The sequence below is a fragment of the Ixodes scapularis genome, unplaced genomic scaffold (genome assembly GCF_016920785.2).
Source record: "Ixodes scapularis isolate PalLabHiFi unplaced genomic scaffold, ASM1692078v2 PGA_scaffold11__112_contigs__length_91849675, whole genome shotgun sequence".
NCBI lineage: Eukaryota > Metazoa > Arthropoda > Arachnida > Ixodida > Ixodidae > Ixodes > Ixodes scapularis.
Genome location: NW_024609837.1, coordinates 57,553,557 through 57,569,058, shown reverse-complemented (window position 1 = coordinate 57,569,058; position 15,502 = coordinate 57,553,557). Strand labels below are relative to the sequence as shown.

At 50.5% G+C, this 15,502-nt stretch overlaps 1 protein-coding gene across 2 annotated transcripts in view; it reads right to left on the bottom strand.

Moving 5' to 3' along the window:
• Nucleotides 1-751: 751 nt before the first annotated feature.
• Nucleotides 752-15,502, bottom strand: part of LOC8041858 (kinase suppressor of Ras 1) — a 136,558-nt gene continuing 121,807 nt past the window's right edge. Inside the window, exons 2-12 of one of the 2 annotated variants that reach the window (XM_040219739.3) lie at nt 15,192-15,278; nt 12,465-12,571; nt 10,302-11,024; nt 9,522-9,582; nt 9,327-9,434; nt 8,456-8,623; nt 7,643-7,739; nt 6,259-6,518; nt 5,707-5,836; nt 5,158-5,238; nt 752-3,242 (exon numbers count right to left, since the gene is read on the bottom strand). In XM_040219739.3, the coding sequence (XP_040075673.2) occupies nt 3,153-3,242; nt 5,158-5,238; nt 5,707-5,836; nt 6,259-6,518; nt 7,643-7,739; nt 8,456-8,623; nt 9,327-9,434; nt 9,522-9,582; nt 10,302-11,024; nt 12,465-12,571; nt 15,192-15,278 (1,912 nt within the window). In that variant the 3' untranslated portion in view covers nt 752-3,152. The remainder of the gene's footprint in view (nt 3,243-5,157; nt 5,239-5,706; nt 5,837-6,258; nt 6,519-7,642; nt 7,740-8,455; nt 8,624-9,326; nt 9,435-9,521; nt 9,583-10,301; nt 11,025-12,464; nt 12,572-15,191; nt 15,279-15,502) is intronic. The other variant, XM_040219740.3, reaches the window with a different exon arrangement.

Here is a 15,502-nt window from a genome sequence, read left to right as displayed (position 1 = left end):
CTGCAGCTTGGTTCGGGCCCCCCTGTTGTCAAAGCTTGATCAGACCCTTCCACGGCATCTTTCGATGCTGTCCGAGTGGCTGACCTGCCTAGCGCTCTGTCGCAGCTCGAAGTAGTGATGGGTGCCCGACGACAGGCTCAGTAGTCATTACGAAACGTGAGCCCTAACACAGCTAACACCTTCCGCACTGCTTAGGCGACTTTGTAGCGATTGTAACCCCTGGCCATTGCAATTTCTCTTCACCTGCTTTTGGCGTGGTCATTGACCTCGGCAATAGAAACTTTCAGTGTTCGCTGTTTCGACATTGTGAAAGTTTACCACCTGCTCGGTCGGTCTGCCTTGTAATTCGAGTTCGGTGATACCTAGTGTACTCTCGATTCATTCACTTTTGTAAACTACAGGGTGTTTCAAATAGCGGCCAGACTCTTTAAATCGACCGCGAAAATCGGTTTCTTAACCTATCGTGCTACGATTTTGTGCAGCGTTGCCCACAGGTGGTGCATTTTTTCTAAAATATTTGCCAAAAGCAAACTTACGTGAGGAAAAAGTAAAAAAAAAAGAAAAAGGCTGAACTCCTATGGAAATTCAGCAAAGCCACCAGTCTTCAAACAATAGGGAACCCTATTGTTTGGCGCAACATTTGCGTTTGGGAGCAGGATGGTGCAGTGGAAGAGGATTGGCGCACAATGGCGCAACGCCTCCACCCCTGCAACCCCGACGAGATCTAAAGCAGGCACAAAACACACCGAGATTGTCTCAATGTGGAACACAACTTTATTTACAGGGTTGAAATGGTCAGAGGGGCCAAAAACATGTCTCAAATTATAAAAGCTAACACTACCACATCAATAATAAAATATGCGCAAGCTTCTCTTTTGCGAAACCTCCCCAGAATTTGGATCTCCGGCAAATAGGAGAGGGCTGGGCCAGGGAAGAAATGATGCCAACGTCTTTTGTTGCATATTTTGATCTTCCTCGGGGAGCACAGGTACATCGAGACGCTCTTTGATCTTTACGCTGCAATTGCTTGTTTATGCAAACGAAAGGAATGGTTTCTTATTTACAAACAAGACGGCTCGCTAAATCGACGAAAGACGAAAATGCAGTCCGAGACGTTATAAACACAAACGAGAAACTTTCACTTTTTTTTTCTTGCCTGCAGAACAGTTGGAGAAAACGAACACGGGACTGATTGCAGTGGGACGTTTCCTTTAACGTTGGCACATAAAATGAGGAACGGTTGGGAGCGCCTTTCATTGCTTGCAACGATAGATGATGCTGTTTTGTGCTGCTGTTCTTGCGACGGAAAATGGAAACTCTCGGGTAAACGAGGGAAGGGGGACACCGGGTGGCACGATTCGGCTCCCCCCCCTCCCCGACTTTGGAAATGCAACGCCGAAGCTGACAGAGTAACTTTGCTCTGATTTCACTACATCTGTATCTGTAGGCCAGCAACGTCTGAAATGCAGTGAGTTTACGAACCCAATGACGTCTTTCTCGCAAACTTTGGCTACATTTCTTGATTGATCCACGCAGGCAGCAGCGGCGCAGGTGCTGCCCGAGGCAGAGCCCGCTGCAATGCAGACGACACTCGCACTGCGCCTGTTTGTTGCGTTGCATCGTGCGACTGTTTCTAGCACGTGGGTGCCCCGCATCTGACGACGCGAAGCCAACATTACTCGCCGCAACTAAGGTTTGGCTTTCGGATTGTGGTAAAGTGAGATTTCACGAGAAATACTTGACTTTGCAGGAAACAAACGATGTAGAGCCATTTAGTAGTGTTTCTCAATGTCGAATCGGCCCCTGTCCTGAAACTTTTGGAACTGAGCGGAGAAAGACAAAATGAACAGCACTGCGTTTATCATTGCCTTATTTAAGGTTGCTCGCTTCGAATCTTTCCTACAGACGGGGCAAGTGAAAGTACCCACAAACCTAGATGCTCCTCGGTGTTGCAATCATTTTGCGAAAGGTCTATCAGTCAGTTTGGAGACAACGCTTCCATTGCGGCTCCTGTAGCCATGCCGTCGCACTTCCGAAGCCTCGGGGGGGGGGGGGGGTTGGGTTGGGATGAAGGGATGAACTAACGGGGGGGTTAAACTAACGGCTCCGCACATAGCCGACCATCCACATCGCTCGTAGGAGGAACATCCGACACGGACACAAAAAACATGCACTCCAGTTATTTACAGGGACGCTCGGCCGCTGTGTTCAGTTTCTCCTCATTAAGGCAGGTGAAAACAGCTTAAAACAGCTGTTACGCTAACGTCCCCGCACGGCCATGACGATCGTCGCGGCGGGGGACGGTCACGGCGAGACTGTTCCTGACTAGAACACGGAACGCGTCGGAGCTTGCCACTGACTGTGGCACTCCCGACACCGACGACCTTCGGCGAGCGATTCCGAGCTTTTGGAATGTGTCTGGAACGAGCGCAGTCACGCGGCTGCGATTTCCAAAGCCGAGAGACGCCCTCGACCGCAAGCGGCCGGGCTCGCTAAAAACAAAATAACACTGCCGAAGTCTCCTCGAACGTCTCGGTGTAGGAAAGACATCGCATGGCGCAAGGTTGGCTCGACGACAAAGTCTGGAATGCTGGAAATGCGACGAAAGGTGCCCGTCCGTTGGCCAACGGCCTGCTTCATCTATGCTTTACGTCAAGCACCTAATGATTGACTCGTTTGCGATTCGAGGATCCGTCGTTGGGCCGACCGGCATTCCTCGTAGAGGCGACGGCACGCCGGGGACGAAAGAAAGCATTCTCGCAAATAAATGTTTGGCTCTCGTTTAGGTTCAGGTACTTCGCATCTTCGGTAAACAGCCGAGAAGCCCCCCCCCATTAAAAGAACAAAAAAACAAACAAAGGGGAGATGTGTTGCATTGTTGCAGGGAACGTGGTCCTCGTCACGAAATGCAGACTCGCCGGCGGACGCAACTCTTCGCCGGCAAGTTGCACGAAATCTCGGTTCTGTCCCGTTTCGTTGCACCGGTCTTGCACGAGCAGAGACTAGAGGAGAGTCTCCGTTCGGAAGTGCCCGCCTTGGAGCCGGGCCGGAGGGCATTGGCCGCGCGGGCGTTATTGCCGGCGTGCATCCGAAGCCGCCGAGGAGAGCCCGGGGAGCGACCGGAGCCGCTCCGGAGCGGCCGGTGGGGCGCCCTAGGAGCAGAGGGCGGACCGGCCGACGGGGAGTCCGGCGTGGTGCAGGCGGTCTGGTTCCGACGAACTGTGCCTCCGGTGCAGTGTCACCTGTGGCCCGGGGAGAGGTCGGGCTTTAGCAAAGTTTCCAGAAGGCTCGATTGTAAACAGAATTTCGCATTTTTAATGCAAATGTGTTATGTCGGCTATTTCTAATGAAAAACTGCTACGCTCGTTGTATAAAGCCTATAGGCCCATAGGGGCCATTATTAAAACATGAATACAGTCGTGTCTCGCCAATGAATCAAACGAGAAATGTGACTCCCATGGCAAATTTGCGATGCAAAGGTTCTTACTTATAGAAAGATATGTACACAAGTTGCACTGTTGTATAAGGTGCACCAACGAAAATTTTTGGGGAACAAAAAAGCAACTTGTATACCGTATTTACTCGCACAATGAACGCACTCGCGTAATGAACGCACCCCCCAAGTCGGCTCTCAAAATTTCGACTTTTTTTTTTCACTCGCGTAATAAACGCACCCCCAACTCGGATGTCAAAATTTTGACCCCCTCCCCACACGCGCGCGAAATGAACGCACTTTTCTATCCTGGTGCAGCGAGGTCACGAATGCATGGGCAGCGTGGGCAAACAAAACGCCTTGCAAAAGGCGTTAAAAAAATTCGAAAAGATCCAACGGAAGCAAGAAAAAAGAACATGGAGAGGAGCTTTATTTTTTTTTTGCACGGCGCAGTCTGGACTTAGGGTTCGCGCGCCGCCGCGCGCAAGGAGGTAAGAAAGAGAAGCGCTCTAAGCGAACGAAACAACTTGCAAAAGGCGGCAAAAAAAAACAAAAAAACACGGAACTAAAAAAAAAAAAAAAAAAAAAAGCTTTTCTTTTTTTTTCTTTTCTTTTTCTTTTCACAGCGCAGTTTGGTTACGGGGGGGGGGGGGGGGGGGGGTCGCGCTCCGCGCGCAAGGAGGTAAGAAAGGAGCGGAGAAGTCCTCTAAGCAAACGAAACAGCTTGCGAAAGGCGACAAAAAGGAAAAAAAAAAAGAAAAACACGGAACTGAGAAGACAAAAAGAAGAAAAAGATGAGCTTTTTTTTTTTTTTTGCTTTTTGCATAGCGCAGTTTGGTTACGGGGGTCGTGCGTCGCGCACAAGGAGATAACAAAGATAAGCGGAGAGCCCTCGCCTAAGCAAAGCCTAAGCAAACAAGACAGCTTGCGAAAGGCGGCAGAAAAAAAAAACAAGAAACTAAGAACTAGGAAAACAAAAATTTTTTTTTTTTTTTTCACACATTAGTTTGGTTACGGGGTCGGGCGCCGTGCGCAAAGAGATAAGAAGTTACTTCGATTTTTCAGGATAAAAGGTCCCTTCATTATGCGAGTAAATAGGGACGCAAAAATTTTACTTCGCGTAATGAACGCCTCCCCTAACTTTGCATCGATTTTTCGGGAAAAAAGTGTGTTCATTCTGCGAGTTACTACGCTACTACAAAATAAGGTAATTGAAGCAGGTGCATCGTGCAAGGTACTCTTCAGGCTTTGGGCTTCATATGGGGAGGACGAGGAGCAGGCAGTAACCCTGTTTCTAACAGAAGCTACGAACGAAGGATGTTACGGTTGCCAACAGGCTGAGAACGGTGGAGGGGACGTTCTGTTGGCCCCACATGGGTGCATGTCTGTATGCGTGTCGCCCCCCCATAGACCAATCTTGCTAGCCAGTCACGTCATGCCGTCGTTTTCACTGTGCGTCGTGGTAACCCTAGTCCTGCACGCGTGCAAAAACCCCGCTGCAAGTCTGTGCGAGCAGAGCACGAGACGGCACGAGCTGCCTTGTGCACTGTCGCCTACCCGCTGTGGATTACGGCTATGGTGGCAGCGGACGTGCGTGGAACGGTCCAAGAAGACAAGGGCTGGGATTACGTCGTACGTGGCCCTCTTGCTAGGTTGGAAGGCGGGGCTCGGTGCCGACAGAGGCCACGCGAAGTTATTGCGGCGGGACGTGGGACAGCCCTTACGTTTTCCTGCAGCTGTCTTCCGACGGAGCCAAAGGTGGGCCTTGCCTCTGGAGCCTTGAACCAGCACTCGTGGATCAGCGTCTGCCAAAACCCACCGGGACAGTTCTGTGACCCACTAGAATCTAGGCTTTTTTTTTTTGTTTTGTTTTGCTAGATTATGGAAAGAGTGAGGATGCACGGTAGGAAAGAAAGAAAGATGCGTGTCCACTTCAGAGTGTCTAAGGGGCAGCTGTGGACATTGCATCTACTAGTTTTTAGTGTTTGCACACTGTTCAGGACACATTCCTTTGAATGGCAGACTCTGCATCTAGTTGAGTCTCTAGAGTTTAGACCGATCCTTGAACTTCAAACTCGAGGCCATGACTTCTCTGCAACACACATGCTTTTTTTGGCAACGGCAGACCCGCAAAGTCTTCTTCAACTGGCCTAAAAATCCTTTCCTTTATCTCTTTGCTCTTATCACTTTCAGAGAGACAAACTTTAGATGATAAAGATTGGGCAGGGGAGCAGAATATGGCACCTCCTGGCCGTCGCGCTGACGAGGCATACCTTGAAACTGCTGGGGCAGCGGAGGTCGTCGAGGGACTGCTGCTGCCCGGAGGCAATCTGCCATATGACGCAGTGCGGATGCTGGCAGCGGAAGGGGAAGCGTTCGGCGATCAGCTCGTACAGCACGGTCCTGGAAAGTGGAGACGGTTTTGCATTTCTTTTTATGTCGAAACAGAGGCACAGGGCTCGCTTGATTCTCGTAACGTCCCGACAGCGAGCCCTGTTTACTCCGTTGCAGGTGGGAACGGCATAAGAAGACGGGGGCAATAGAGGAGACACGCGCGAAAAGGCAAACAAGGGCACCGTTGTCCCGGGCTGTTTCGTGCTGTTGCTCTCTACGAGGGTCATTTGAGGTTAAATGTTTTAATGTTTCTGGAGGACGGAAAAGCGTCTCCCGTCGTTTCGGATAAGGCTTTAGATAACTGGCAACAATGACCTTATGCACCAACATGGTGCGATATCCGACAGCATTACACTCCGGTTTTTGTGACGTCATTTGTTGCCACACCGGTGGGAGACGCGTCACAGGCAGCATCGTGGCGAGGGGCTCACCCAAAGGCATACACGTCGGTCTCCTGGGAGGGCTCTCCAGCGGGGTAGACGCAGGGAGGCTCTATGCGGAGGTGGCGCATGAGCTCGGGCGCCAGGTAGGTGAGGTGCCCCTGGGAGACGCAGCCCCGGTCCGAGAGGTCTCGGCCCCGCTCGGACAGCCCCTGGTCCATGAGGCACACCTTGACCCGGCTCTCGAGCACCACGTTCTTGGATGTCAGGTTTTTGTGCACGATGCCCTTGGCGTGCAGGTAGCCCATGCCCTGCAGGGCACACCGGAGAAGGGCATTGACCTCTGGCACGACCCGACTCTTTACCTAACGATCTTCAATGTTCGCGGGATTTGCTTTCTTAAATCACCTTCATCCTTGTAACCCCCCCTCGGTTTAATGAAATTAGTATGGCTCCTACGATTATATATGTCTGATTGTATATTTTTTTGTTTCACAGTATTACCATCTAGTTTCTTAACCTGCGTTGCTCCATTCTACGCCTCAAATGCCTTACTTTAATTAACACATACTAGCCAATTGGCTATGGGTTCATCTGCTTTTTTGGTTAAGCCTCTTGCGTGTGATAAAACAAACAATCGAATTGTACACCCACTGAGGAATGGGCTCCTCGCATCATCTGTGGTCTGCAAGTTTGCACATCTGCTCACGTGGGATCATATTTTTTACGGTGAGATTTTTGTCTTTGAAAGAAAGAATGCGCAACATTGGAGCCGACGTCAGGCCTGCCGGAATGTGAAAGTCGTAGCACTCTCTTGCGTCGATTAGGCTTTTGAATCTCTAGGTAAAGACGGAAGTAAAACGCGGCAAATCCTGGCCGCTGGTATCGGCAGTCCAAAGAGAAGGAACGAGAAAGAGGTACAGAAGGAAGGAGAAAGAAAGCAGACGAAAGGTTAGGAGTGCTTGTTTTTTGTCACGACGAGCTGAAGTTGCTTGTCTGCAACTTTATTTAGTTTCATACAATGTGCGAATCTGGTGTTTTCCTGCAAAGTAAGGTTGAAAAGAAGGTACAGATATTACAGGCAATGTTTTGTTGCTGCTTTGTGCATATTAAGGCGTCCCCTGTGATGTAGGCTCATTGGAGCCCTCTAGATTAGTATAATATTAACTCTATGCAAGGAACCCCGATCTCTCTGGAGTGACGGCAGAGGAACTCTTCCAGGGATTCCCTAATTTCTGGGTAATCTCTATGTTCTGGAGAATCCCTGTGTTCTGGGGGATTCTAGGTTCTGGGGATTCCCTGGCTTCTAAGGAATCCCTGTAATTCAGAGAACGCAGTTTGAGAATGCGAAAATTAGGCACGTCTTCTCTTTAGCCCTGCAGGTTGGGAATCGGATTTATGAAAAAGGCGTTCTCGAAGACCGCGAGCGGCTTACCTGGGCGATCTGCCTGGCGACGTTGACCCTGGTGTGGAAAGAGAGGTGGTGCTTCTGGATATGGATGTGCTCAAACAGCGATGGCCCCTTCTTCATGCTGCAAGAAGAAACATTTCCATCTTCACGGCTGGAAACGTCCCTCCGGGGTGGAAAGTGAACCCAAGTCGTTAGCACCAAAATCTTGCTCCCATTAGAAGAGGGGACCGTCCAAACTGAGATACTTCCTGCAGTTGGTTTTGTTGTTAAAAGACATATTCTTGCACAAGTGTGCAAGTAGTGTCTACCGCGTTTTCTGCTGTATATGTCGCGGTTCTTTTACCAAAATTTCCGTCTGTGTGTCTTACGCAACGGTGCGACTCATATGCATACTCCTCCATAAGTATGGACCTTAACCCAATTTGCCACGGGTGTTATATTTCTCGTTCGATTCGGTGACAAATATGTTGAAACCTGCTCTCAGTTGCGCATATATTGCGATCAGAATACACTTATGTGGGCTTTTCAATGGAGTTTTGCTGACCAAACAAATATATAGCTGCAACTTATACACCAACGTTTTTCTGAAAACAGTCGTTTACAGGGGGAGAAGCTTATACAAATGTGTGATTTATATACTAGAGAATATGGTAATTATTTTGTGCATACTCGGAACCTGCATTGGCCTGCTACATTACTATTGCTCTAGTTTCTTGTACGTCTTGTTTTGAAAAAAGGGGTGTGTCTTGGCCGTCTGCAAATTGGCACTCTTCCGCAAGAACGCCTACCTATTTGCAGGCGGCACAACAGGCTAGCCGACAGAACACACACACTGACCTTGTGATGATGGCAAACTGCGGGGGTTCGGCACAGGCGCCCATGAAGAGGGCGATATTCTCGTGCCGAATCATGCTCAGCTTTCCTACTTCTTCCCAGAAGCTGGACACCTCCTCCTCCTTGGACCTCCGGAAGGTGTAAATGAGGACCTCGCCGTGCCACCGTCCCCTGGGTAACAAATTTGCGGTGCTCATTCCTAAGCCTCCCATTTCTGCCATTTCTGTCGCCAAGCAATGGGGCAGTTTCACAAAGTGCCTTTTCACTTCCAACAAGCCGCGTTCTGCCACAAAGATGAACAGTGTCCAACACATTTTCGTTTAGTTTGCATGCAGGCGATTGGTTACTAGCATCGTTTTTGGTGTGGGTGGAACATGCAAGCATGGCGAGTGACTGCGTCGATGGCAGAACTCAATAAGTATGACTGGGGTCATATTTGGGCCACATAAACCCATGCTTACTCCACTTTTTACCTTTCCGAGTCCCTTTCGTGGCATGTACTGGGGCCATTTTGGCTGCTGACGGGTCGACTTGTCGATCGCCGGCTCGTCTTACGTTCAAATAAAAACTGATATGTATAAAAACCGAATATCAGCCGCTGCTGTTTTATGTTCTCTACTACTCCGCCCGGCAAGTACATCAAGACGCAAAAGGACTTGGCTGATCAGGAATACACTGCCTCCGGGGTGCATAGAAAGACATTGGACGGACTTTCATCAACATGGTGTCTTGCGAGATGTCGGGCCGGAAGTATGTCACATGAAATCACCCTGAAGTCATTAGGAGGCCAGCTGTAGTGAGCATTGGCCAAATGATAGAGCCGACACTACGGACCAGCCACGCACAGTAACGAGCAGCGGATGACCGAGCTTACCTGTAGATGTCTGTCTGCCTGCCATGCCGCAACCGCTCTTTGAACTCCAGGTCTCGGTAGGGGATGCACCATTCACCGAGGGTCTCCTTGATGTCCCCACACTGGCTTCTGGAAGGAATCACATTCCAGCTCACATTGCAGCTCGGGGACACAAGGAAGTTCTGAGCCTGCACCAGCTTGACCTTCATTACTCACTTTGACTTGTCTTCCAATTCACTCTCTTCATACCCAGACTCGAGCTCCTCTGCAAAAGTGTCTGCGTGGGTCACAAAAAAAAAAAGTGTCTGAGCATCCCATTATTACTCAAAGACCAATCAAATCAAAGATACCACCAGCATCACTGGGATGCATCTTTTTACGTGTTGCCAAGGGAATATCACTGGTTAAGTTTTAAGTATAATCCATTGCATCTCAAGTCAGACTAAAGAAGCTACAAGAATAAGCTCAATCACTTTCAGCATAGCTGCTGCAATGCATGCACACAGACACACATGCTCGTGCTGTACAAGCATTATTCGAATCGATGTACATGCTCCTGTGGCTTTGTTCACACTTTAGGCGAGACAGGGTATTGACCCATGTGCCGGCTTCAGTTATGAAACAAGCACGCACAACCAATTATAGTAACGAGACGCGTCTGTAAGGCAGCTGTCCCGGGTAAGATGTCTCTGACATTGAGGTTCTGTGGACCTCTTCCTTTTCTCTACAAGCAAGTCGAATAGTGAGCATCTATGCACTTGCATGCAAGTGCCAACCTTGTGTCTTCTTTACATATGTTTAACATTAGCCAGAGGACAAAGTGAGCATGAATCTAGCACAAGCAAGTGTCTACGCCTCAATTTTCTTGCAATGTCTCAACGTGGGTGGGCACATGCTCGGTATGTTAGTGCTATCCTTGGATACGACAAATGCGGACCTCTAACAACAGCCTTCAAGAACTACATTTCCGTGTGACCTCGGGGCCCGAGAACGTACCAGTGTTTCCAACGGCCCTTCCAGGAGGCGGCCACGTCGCACACAGCTTCTCGACGTCGGTGGCCTTCGTCTCCAGACTGAGTGTCCTTGCCTTGTTGGCCATCCACTGCCTCCCGGAGCGGCCGTGCTCACTAATCACCATTTGCTGCCTCAGCAGCCCCCTCCCAGACGCTGGGTGCAGGCGGCAGACGCCCTCGTGTCCCCCGCATGTTCTCCGCAAGTCGAGCTCCGTCTCGGAAGGCGTCTGGACAGCGGACGAAGCAGACGACGAGATGTATCCGCTCGACGAGAGGCTGCCGTTGGGCGAGAGGATCCCCCGGCTGCTCGCAAACGACGGCTTCCGGTGGTGGTAGCACGTGCAAGGAGGTGTCGGAGTCCTCGCGGTCTTCATGATGTTCTTGAGCTTCTTCCGCGTGTACTTCTCGTCGACAGAGAGGCCGAAGCGGGAGCGCACATGCTTGTCCGCAGCATTGGCCTTGCTGATGGCATCTGGCCTGTTCTTGCGGCGCTGGGACAGCCAGTGAACGACCTTGAGGAGGCCCGTCACGGCCAGCGTCGGGGAGGTTGGGGAGCGGGGCGGCTTGGAGGACGCGGAGCAGTCGTGCGGGGTCGTCCTGTGGTCTTCACTGCTGAAGAGGAACTGCTGGTCTACCATGGGGCTCATGGTGAGGACCTCGTGACCCAGGCTGGAGTAGCGCCATTTCTGGTCGTCTTCCGGTTCGTCTGTGTTTGGGGAAAAAGGAACAAGTGCTTAAAGGCCACTCTATCAAAGCCTCGTGAACTTGACGTTTCTTCTTTTTCTTTTTTTTTACAGCGGAGCTGTTCAGGGCTAGTTTCCCCAGGATCGTGTCCACCAGCAAAGAAGTATGACATTGAACTCTGGACAGCTCCCACCATCTATGAGCGACAGCGGCAACCAGACAAATGGTTGCCGCCATCGCTCATACATGGCAGCAACCTTTCTTCAGAGGAATAAGGGTGGGAGCGGCGACTTGCGCAGCAGCGCGAATGGTTCCGCAACCACCGCGAAGCCGCTATCACCTAAAGTTCCACTGCGTCAAGCGCTTCAGATTTCCTTGCGAAAGAAGAGCAGATCGCTCACCTAGAAAGCCACCACAGAGAACAAAAGCTACAGCTCCGCTGCTCTTTTTTCTTCACCAGAGTGGAAAGGCTGAATATTTTTTTTTAGCTATGCGGGAGAGATAGGGAGAGAGAGAACTTAATTGAAACCACGCATGTCCAGGCAATGGAAACTATATAGTGCGAGAGCATTCACAGTATTCTTTTGGATGTTTACTGCTCTATCAATCCCAACTCAGAAGTTCCAAATGGATTGTTGCATAATTTCGCTAATACTACCCTGAAAACCAGAACATCAATACAATGCTGTCAGAAAAATGTTAGCAAAAAAATTTTTTTTGGTTATTTCACAAACATTAGACCACATGTTACATAATAGTCGACAGCATCAAGAAAAAGTTGGCAAAAAATATTTTTCTAACGTTATGCCTAACACGTTTTTAAAACTGTACGTAATTATGTTGCCCTCACATTTTCTCAGCAATGTTAAAGCATCAACAAAAGTTGTGTCACGTTGCATATTTTTGTAACATTGTGTCAATATTTTTTCATGATGTCCTCAAAATGTTATCTACGTAACGTTGTAGTCGCATTATTTTATGTGGCGTAACATTGCGCCACATTCCAGTAATGTTGCAGCAACATTCCGTGCTACTAGGGTGGCTGTACGGAGAGCGACGGTGGTGCAAGCAGCGAATTAATGGAGCCCCAGACTAAGGGTACCCAGCCAGAACTGATTCTTCGATCAAGACCTCCTATCTCGTTCTAGTCCCTATCCCCTACTTTCCTAAAAAGTTATCAACAGCAACAGTTTTTCATGTATGTGTCGTCTTCTGTATGCCCGCAGTCTCGGGGTTGTGTTATGTCTAATCTTCACAAGCTCGTTTCCTCCTTGACTTTCTGTTTTTACGATCGTTATTATAAACTTATAAAAGAAGGTCGCAGTCGTCTTGCAACCTCACTTCTATCGCATATGTAAAACTGGAACGCAAAAGTGATCAAGGTCTTGTCGGTTCTCGAAGTAGAGAGACCAAAGCATGGTTTCGGTTTTCTGCGCGCCGCGGGGTGACAGGTGCCACTGACCAGCGTCGATGGGAGCCTGATGGCTGTTCCGCCGAGCCAGGATTCCCGCGGCGGTCGGCGAGCACCAGTGCGGACTGTGGTTGGCGCAGGACTCGTGCGACAGCGTCCTGTGTGGATGCCACTGCATGTTAGAACTCTGCGCGGGTGAACGCAGTCAAAAACTGCCCTGTCGGGCTACTCCGGACACTCCAAGCTCCACCGCTCTGCCCACACGCTACCGCTGAGTCAGTAGCTGGCGATCCTGGACCAGCCACTGGCCGACAGTTTAGTTTATCCGCACGCGGACCTGCAGACGACGAGAGCGGCGCGAATCAGAGGTCAATATAGAAAACGTGCAGCCCGTAGAACTCAGCCGGTTCTCTCCCTTACGCTTATGAAATCTGCAGTAGAAGTTGATATGAGAAGAAGAGACAGAGCGGAGGCTGCCTGTGCTTTTCTTAATTTGTTTTCTTCCTTTTTCATATTCCGCGCTTGTGCAAGGCATGGCTGGTTACCGCGGCTACCTAGTTCGATGGATGGGTAGATAATATTGGCTATACCCTCTGTAACGGGCGGCAGCTTGCGCCACCTAGCCTAAATCACACTGTTTCCAACCGCTCGATTGGGGTCATGTGGCTTGTGGAACGCTTTGCTTTGCAATGCGCCGATAATCCGAGGGAGAAGAGGAGACGAGAGCGCGCGAGGACGTCGGAACGCCGAGCTCTCGTCGGCCTGGTTCACACAGACCCGTTTTCTTACGTTAAATTAGTCACCGGGTAGCCTGGCACGCGACATTCTAAACACGAATGTTTCGGTGACGACGAGATAGGACAGTGAGTTACCGTGGCAACCAAGGACACAAGGCTCGTCGTAACCTAACGTAAGGAGTTGAGCTCGGTTCAACTTTTAAAACTAATTCACCCAGCACCTTTTTCTGACGTTACGTCTAAGTCACCGAAACATTCGTCTCTCGAATGTCGCGTGCCAGGTCTCCTCGAATTCCCGGTGGCTTGTACGTACGCTTACGTCACCTTATGATGTACCGCAGGAAAGGCTCGCGTGCCAGGTTTACCTCCTCGAATTCCCGGTGGCTTGTACGTACGCTTACGTCACCTTATTTATGATGTACCGCAGGAAAGGCTACAGGCGCGAGCTCCTAGGGTGCCTTCATGTGCGCTTTGCTTAGGGTGGAGACATCTGGCCATTTTGTTCCCACTTTTACATTTATTTTTTCTTCAGAAGCGCGTGAAAGAGCGTGTCCCTGCACGCGTCTGTGGCGCCGACTGTGCTAGGGTGACATTTTGTTTTTGTCGATTTCTTTGTATTTTCCCCGTGAGCGCGTGCTGTCGGCATCGGGTACTACAAAGGGTGGCATCACTCTAAACAGAAGGTCATTGAGGCACCCTACGAGCTCCTCTGGAGCTCCTTGCTCTGGGGCACATCTGGCGGCACAAGCTCTCGTGCGTTAGGGGCAGCTGCCAACGCTATGAGCCCGCGCTTCTAGTTTTCGCTGCGGTACAACATAAGGTGAAACCAGGGGCGGATTTAGAGGAGGGGGGGGGGGTCCGGGTGTCCTGACCCCCCTCTTGATTTCTGTATGTGTAAAATTTAGGGCGTAAAACGAAGGAGAGGGAGAGGGGGTTCCTAAACATGGTACGCTGACCAACACCTGACCTCCCCCTCAAGAAATTCCTACATCCGCCCCTGGGTGAAATGGAGTATAGTGACACGGAGTATAGACCTTTCCATCGCTAATCACCCTGGGCAAAAAATGCTAGCTGAGTTACTGAGCTGTGGACGCATGCGCAGCACAGCAGAGCAACAGCGCATGCTCAGAAGGCGTTCCACAGTCCAGCAGACAAAGATGGCAGCGCGCAGAAAGCGATTGGTGCCTGGAACTCGTATCCGAATGGTGTGTTAACTGCGTCCAAAAAAGTGGTCCCTTGATTTCCGCCTGGCGACATCATAAAAGTGTCATGCTGTCGCCGGTCGCGATCCTGGCGGTGTTCCAGTAGCGACGGTGGATGTAGCAGACGCCTGTTCTGCTGCAGGTCGCTCTCCGGTGTTGCTCCGGTGTGCGACAATCCACAGGAGCTTCGGCAGCCAGAAGTTGGGACGCCATGACGACAGCGAAACTCGCGTTCGCTCGTGCTTTTCGTCAGCAGTTCTGCGACCAACCACCAGGATCGCGACATCCAATTGCATGACACTCCGGCTTCTGTGACGTCATTTGCTGCCACTTCGGGACCACTTTTGATGTATGGGCAGCATAGGACGCTAAACACATTAGTCGGAGACGCGTTCCAGGCGCCATACTAAACCTGCCTTTGTCTCCCTTGCACTTATCAAACGCGTTCGAATGCGGCAGCCAAACTCCGGAAGCCGGCGTTCCGCCACGCTTTCACCCTCGTCGTGTGACGACGCACCGCATGCGCATAGCACCCAATTTGCGCAGGAAGCATCCGCCATTAAATTGCTAATGCTTCTCTTGGTTTGAGTTGCTCACTCTCTTAAATCTAGGCTCTCTACTGCTACTACTCGTGGCGCCACCGCGCGTGCGTAAAAATAGCAGACAAACACGTTGGTAAGGGGTTCTGCAATGCTCTGGCGGTACTTACTTTTACTGCAGCGCATTCGTGACGTTAGCACTCGTGTCAAAACAGGCACGGATCTATCCTGACGGACGTTCAGCGGGGCGGACTTTACTGAGGCTGACTGATCGTTGCAGTAGTAGCTATAAACACTTACCCGCACTGCTTGCACCGGATACCCGTAAAGTAGACCATCTTGCGGCACGTGGAGCAGCGCTTGGGGGTTGACAGGGTGCGGGTTAGCCTGCGAAATGAGAGTGGGAAGGAAACCTCAGTCGGTTATTCAATCACTCTTGCGGTAGCGTCTTGTGGACGCTAGATTGCCCCCTCGCCGAGAAAAACAGTTGGAGCTCACAGAAAACTCGCGCTGCAGAACCCAAGGATGCTGGGTTCAGTCCCCTGCCCGTTTTGTTCTGGCTGAGAGTCAATAAATCGTTCCCGTTTTCTTGTAAGCGCCGCCATTTTTGT